The 6,841-nt window shown below is 47.6% G+C and overlaps 1 protein-coding gene across 2 annotated transcripts in view; it reads right to left on the bottom strand.

The window, feature by feature from the left end:
• Window positions 1-6,841, bottom strand: part of rad18 (RAD18 E3 ubiquitin protein ligase) — a 55,492-nt gene that overhangs the window by 25,386 nt on the left and 23,265 nt on the right. For both annotated transcript variants that reach the window (XM_042707905.1, XM_042707904.1), the window contains exon 10: window positions 883-1,032. In XM_042707905.1, coding sequence (XP_042563839.1) covers window positions 883-1,032 — 150 coding nt within the window. The remainder of the gene's footprint in view (window positions 1-882; window positions 1,033-6,841) is intronic.

Genomic DNA, 6,841 nt, shown 5'->3' with positions numbered 1-6,841 from the left:
GTCCATTGGCAGTCCCCCTGCCAGAGTGAAAAAAGGCTATACAACCTAACAAAAAGGCACTAACGTATATATCAAACATAACATTGACAATATATCAAAAATAAAATAAATAAAATCCCAATATACAAGCGCCACTTAGTCCTTAACCATGGGTAGAAGGGAAAGAACAAAGTGGTAAACAAAAGTAATTCTACTGCTTACCCACTAATGATGACATTTTTGGCTATTTATCAACCATGTTTTGAGAATTCTTTTAAAGCAGTTGAATGAGGTTGATTCAGATGGCTCCTCTCGCTTCTCTTGTATTTATTTATTTATTTATTTATTTTCTAAAGTTGTTGGAAAACATACAGCATTGATTGCTACGTGTGCTTCCTCTGGAACTGTCCAAGCCTCGCAGCGTGGGCCACTGTCACTTCTCTACTGATTGAGAAAAAGTGCATCCGTTCGGAAGCACTTACACGTCCTGGCGAGAGGATTTGCCAATCTAGGCTGCTGACACGAGGTCAACACCGCAATCAGTGGAAGCAGCTACATTTCTGGCCGACTCCACTGGTTCTAATGAGCTCTGATCGATTGGGATTTCTCTGATCCATCATGCGTTACTTACTACCTGTTGCACGCTGTGGTTGGAATCAAGTGGGTGGGCAGGGTGCACACTGACAACTTTAAACCTGCTTTAAAAGCAGAGCTGAGGAGACGACGCATGATGAAACTCCCTCCTCCCTCGGGGGGATTAAGCCCGTGAGGAAGAAGCCTCCGTCATTCTGAAGTGTTCGTTCGGGGGTGGGGTGGGGTGGGGGGGGGGGGGGTCATGGTCTCATCTGTACGCAGCACACGTGTCTGACACTGAAGGGACGGGGCGGGCTTTGTTTGCCTTACCTTCATGGCTCGTTTCCTCAGCGGCTGCCTCCTGCTCCTGCTCCTGCTCCTGCTCCTGCTCCTGCTTGATCTGCTGAGCCCTCCTGGACGTCCCCACGCGACTTTTGACCTGAGCCACCAGGCGGGAGAACTCACCGCTGTGCTGCATCCCTGGACAATGGCAAATCAAAGCGGCAAAAATAAGCTCGGCGCAACACACAATGCAAACAACCTTAAAATACGCACACAAGCTCGCTTGCAACAGAAACTTCTCCGAACTTAAGGCTCAAGGGGAAAGTGACTGAATGAATAAGACAATGCAAGTATGTTTGCATGCAGGCTTATACACAAATAGAGAACAAGCATTGCAGACTCATCAGGGACGGGTCATCAGTGACTCCCCGCAGGGTTTCTCTTGTGAATAGTTTAAGAGCAATCTGTCTGCAGGCACTATTTGGAGACTCCAAAGACCCCTTAATTAACAGAACGCAAACCTGACCCAGTCCATGTAATGTGCATGTTGACACAGTACCATGCCTCTGGTGAAATAGTACAAGATAAGCCCTTAAAAGGTAACCAATGCAATTCCGTGCCATGCATTCAAACGAACACAAGGCATCCCCCCAGCCTGCATAAGGCTTCAGATGAGATGCATACTCATTCACGCAGGCATGAGCACAAGTTTCTGGGGTTCGGAATCTTGCACCTCATAATCAAATCACATTAATGTAATAGAATTTCTTTTTGATTTTCAAAAACATCTAGAACTGAACATTAAATGATTCAATAAATGATGTTGCAGTCAGATCCTGGAACAGACACAGCATCACCAAGTGAGAATGGTTTATTGAAATTGCTGTGTAATCTGATGCAACAACAACAAACTACAAAAAAATGGTTAGACAAGGGGAAAAAATGGTGCATAACACGGACTGGAGACAAAGCTATTAGATTGTCTCGGCCAAGGGAGAATGAGCATCTAACTAGGACAGGCTCAAAGCAGTTTGGGAGGGAACCAACGGCACAAATGCCCAGAAAAGCAGTCAAATACAATTTGCGATCGATGCCTCCTGTTAAAGCAAACGAGCCAGAGCTAGCGTGATTCCTCTGGAGCTGGTTTTTGTGACGGAAGAAAATGTAAAACCTGAGGTATGCAATCAGCCAAACATGGCCGGGGGGGGGGGCAGGGAGAATGACACATGAGAAAGGCTAATTCAATTTGCTTGGTGCTTTTTCGTGAGTGAGGACGCCAATATGGCTTCGGGAGCATAATCAAAGAGCGGCCTCACACCGTGCCTTACATGCTACACACATCCTCATTCCATACGTCTCCTGTCAATACCGCTTCGCTCAAATCTGCCGTGATAACACACAGAGCTGGGCGAGGGTTCCATTTCACCATCCGTTCCCTTAAGAGAGGCTGCTTTCGGAAAACTGTACTGACTACTGTTTGCACTGGCAGAAAACAAGCCAGACACGAATGCCCTTTCCTTACATGTAATCACCATTGATCACTGATCAATAGCTGTGTAATGGATTTAAAGCCTTTAGAATGCCACCAAAAAACCCTTCTGCAAAAACAACAGCTGCGTCACTTCCAATAGACTGTAGGCCATTAGAAAGTGACGCAGGGGGGGATTGCTCCAGGAGATCAGCCACGTTCGGCCATGTCTTCACTCCCACGGTGTGCTTCACAGCTACACGAGCCAATCCGTTTCCCCATCACTCCCACGGTGTGCTCCACAGCTACACGAGCCAATCCGTTACCCCCATCCCAGTAAAGAGGGAGTCAGCGGTTCATGGCTGCACATAAAGTACATCGCACATCAAGACTGATAAGATGGGAAAACGAAACAACACACAACAAGAAAGCGTTTGGAACTTGCCTTAAAACGGAGCGGGGGGAAAAAAAAAGAAGGCATATGTAATCTTATTTTTAAAGCAATAACGCCTTGTTTATGGAAGTGAAATTCTTGGCTGTAATTCACTCATCTGTGCATGGACAGTGAAATACGCGATAAGTGAATGAGGCAAACATTATTAACGAGAAGGCTGAAATGCGCACACCACCATTTATGGTAAAGGGACAAAAAGCACTGGGGCCCACACGTTCTGCGCCTCGTTTCCAGCCGCCCCGACCAGCTCTCAAAACACTGCTGGTCAAAAGGCTAGACTACAAATCCGAGTAAAAGCACACATAATGACATTCAGACTTGGTGAAGCAGAACAGCACAGAACACAACATTCATCTTAAAGAACTATTCCAAGTAATGACGGACTGAACTATGCAGTGAAATCAGCCTGTGTGCTCCTACTGCACCTCAGTCCATCATGGAGGCCTCTCAAGCACAGGCCACTCATGAGGATGGGAATACCACAATAATTGGACTTAAAAGATCTCCTGGAAAATCTTTTTTTTTTGCAATTTACTTTTTCTTCACCGCACTGAGCCGGACACTACTTTGAGTCAACCAACAACGCTGCTCCTCCCTTCAGCGCATGGTAGCGCCCCCTAGAGTATGACAGCTGAACTCCCTTCAGCGCATGGTAGCGCCCCCTAGAGTATGACAGCCTTCAGCGCATGGTAGCGCCCCCTAGAGTATGACAGCTGAACTCCCTTCAGCGCATGGTAGCGCCCCCTAGAGTATGACAGCCTTCAGCGCATGGTAGCGCCGCCTAGAGTATGACAGCTGAACTCTCTTCAGCGCATGGTAGCGCCCCCTAGAGTATGACAGCCTTCAGCGCATGGTAGCGCCGCCTAGAGTATGACAGCTGAACTCCCTTCAGCGCATGGTAGCGCCCCCTAGAGGATGACAGCTGAACTCCCTTCAGCGCATGGTAGCGCCCCCTAGAGTATGACAGCCTTCAGCGCATGGTAGCGCCCCCTAGAGTATGACAGCTGAACTCCCTTCAGCGCATGGTAGCGCCCCCTAGAGTATGACAGCTGAACTCCCTTCAGCGCATGGTAGCGCCCCCTAGAGTATGACAGCCTTCAGCGCATGGTAGCGCTCCCTAGAGTATGACAGCCTTCAGCGCATGGTAGCGCCCACTAGAGTATGACAGCTGAACTCCCTTCAGCGCATGGTAGCGCCACCTAGAGTATGACAGCTGAACTCCCTTCAGCGCATGGTAGCGCCCCCTAGAGTATGACAGCCTTCAGCGCATGGTAGCGTCCCCTAGAGTAAGACAGCCTTCAGCGCATGGTAGCGCCCCCTAGAGTATGACAGCCTTCAGCGCATGGTAGCGCCCCCTAGAGTATGACAGCCTTCAGCGCATGGTAGCGCCCCCTAGAGTATGACAGCCTTCAGCGCATGGTAGCGCCCCCTAGAGTATGACAGCTGAACTCCCTTCAGCGCATGGTAGCGCCGCCTAGAGTATGACAGCCTTCAGCGCATGGTAGCGCCCCCTAGAGTATGACAGCTGAACTCCCTTCAGCGCATGGTAGCGCCCCCTAGAGTATGACAGCTGAACTCCCTTCAGCGCATGGTAGCGCCGCCTAGAGTATGACAGCCTTCAGCGCATGGTAGCGCCCCCTAGAGTATGACAGCTGAACTCCCTTCAGCGCATGGTAGCGCCGCCTAGAGTATGACAGCCTTCAGCGCATGGTAGCGCCCCCTAGAGTATGACAGCTGAACTCCCTTCAGCGCATGGTAGCGCCCCCTAGAGTATGACAGCTGAACTCCCTTCAGCGCATGGTAGCGCCCCCTAGAGTATGACAGCCTTCAGCGCATGGTAGCGCCCCCTAGAGTATGACAGCTGAACTCCCTTCAGCGCATGGTAGCGCCCCCTAGAGTATGACAGCTGAACTCCCTTCAGCGCATGGTAGCGCCCCCTAGAGTATGACAGCCTTCAGCGCATGGTAGCGCCCCCTAGAGTATGACAGCTGAACTCCCTGAACTACTGCACCTGCTACTCCAAGGGAATGTTAAGAAGGAAAGAAATGTCAACAGAAATGTAAAAAGGAGCAAAAATGTCAACCCTAATGGGTTTGATCGTGGAGCCTCTGTGATCACAGGGGGGGGCCCTCCCCCTCCCCCTCCCCTTCCCCTACCGGGGGTCACAGCTGTAGACACACTGGATGTCACCTTAAGAGAAAGTCATCAGTCGGGGAGAGGTGTGTGGGAGGGTGGGGGGGGGGGGGGGGGGGTAGAATGGCAATTCTCTTCAAAGGCAGGTGGTGGGTAGAGCAGCAACACAGGGGAGCCATTTCATCCCTCAGGTAGGATCAGGGGGCACTTGGGGGCTTTCAGGGGGCAAAACACCAGCAGCGAAAGGGATGATGAGATCCTGAACACCTCCAGCTGGGATCATGGAGGATGGAAATTACAGATATTGCCCAAGCGAACTAACTTTCAGAAGCCAAATGATTTTAGCATTTAGAAAATAAATAAATATTATTCGTTTATTTCAAATAACTTCTTTAGGTATTTTGCAGTTCTGAGTCTGCAAGTAAACCAAAACAGGGGAGGACAGGGTATTGCATCTTATCTCTGTTGGAGAGAAGTACATCTCTAAGTACATTAACAAAAGGCAATCGGGAAGGAAGTGAGCAATTCAGAGTGGTTACTGTTGTCACAAACACACATCCCTTTGTTCACCGTCATCTTTCCAGACTTCAGCCTGTGACTGACGGACTTGCTCACTAAAATCAATCACTAGTTTATGCAAGGCATACGTGGGCTGAAATGCACACCAAAAGCAGCTCACACAACCTCTTGGGCTCCATCCTTTGAGGTATTCTTCTGGGCATAGCGTGAGGTCCCAGCTGCACTGGCTTGAGGGTCACGGTAGGTATAGTGCGATTAGATCACACAGTGAATTTTCCGAGCCAAATTCAATAACAGCCCTGTGTGAGTGACTAATCACACCCAGCCGGGGGCAGATGACACAGGCCAGGGCTTAAATGTCAGAACAGAATGTCTCTTCAGTTTTCCGCCTCAATAATTCCAAGGTGTTCTGAACGAGATGCCATCAAGACCCTTCCATTCTCAGCGCACAGAGGTTACGGCGCATTTCTCTGAGCAGAGCAGCTAGCAAATACGTCAACGGTCAAAATCGAACGTCAGCGTGTTGATGTGTTTATTCTACTACGCTTGCATGAATATTAGCAATATATACCGTTTTCGTTGTGTGCCAATAACACAATGTTGTCATGATAATTGCCTCATATTTCATCATAGTTTGCGTTTTATTGTAGCCACTCTAAAACACACCATGACTAAAGACAAAGGCAATTTTGTGTTGGATAATTATTTTTGTTGAGGTTTTTTTATGTGCCAAATCCATACAACACGACATGCACACAGATAAATAAGGACTAGTGTAAGCCAGTCTCATTGACCAACATGGGTTATCATTGCAAATATTGCCTTCTGCAGTTGAAAAGAAAATGGAGGAGCAGGGAACTTTGATTTTATAATATATATATATATATATATATATATATATGTATGTGTGTGTGTGTGTGTGTGTGTGTGTGTGTGTGTGTGTGTGTGTGTGTGTGTGTGTGTGTGTGTGTGTGTGTGTGTGTGTGTGTATATATATACTGTATATAGCTGGTACTGCTTTAGCAACAGCTTGGCTAATTCTTTACAGCATATTATTAAAAGTCAACACAGTAGCCACGACAACAGTCAGAAAAATCGAGGCTAAATGACTGATCGTTCTCATTCAGCCCAAAGTCATCAAACTGGGATGATTATCTCCATCCGTCCTTCATCACTTCATTCATCATCCTCTTCATCATCCTCTTCATCATGTCTTCTTTAGCCACTCCTTTTGTCCTTCAGTTATTTAGTCTTTGTCCTTCACTCCTATTCCTTGCATTTTCCACTTGTGTTTGAGAATAATAATAATAATAATAATAATAATAATAATAAAACTTTATTTATATAGCACCTTTCATGCAAAAGAATGCAGCTCAAAGTGCTTTAATTGCACTGCTCTGTATGCATTATGTCAAGCATTTAGGCGTTTGCCA

Source organism: Clupea harengus, chromosome 5 (genome assembly GCF_900700415.2).
Source record: "Clupea harengus chromosome 5, Ch_v2.0.2, whole genome shotgun sequence".
Lineage (NCBI taxonomy): Eukaryota > Metazoa > Chordata > Actinopteri > Clupeiformes > Clupeidae > Clupea > Clupea harengus.
The sequence above is the reverse complement of the archived record's forward strand: the minus strand, read 5'-3'. Positions and strand labels throughout refer to the sequence as shown.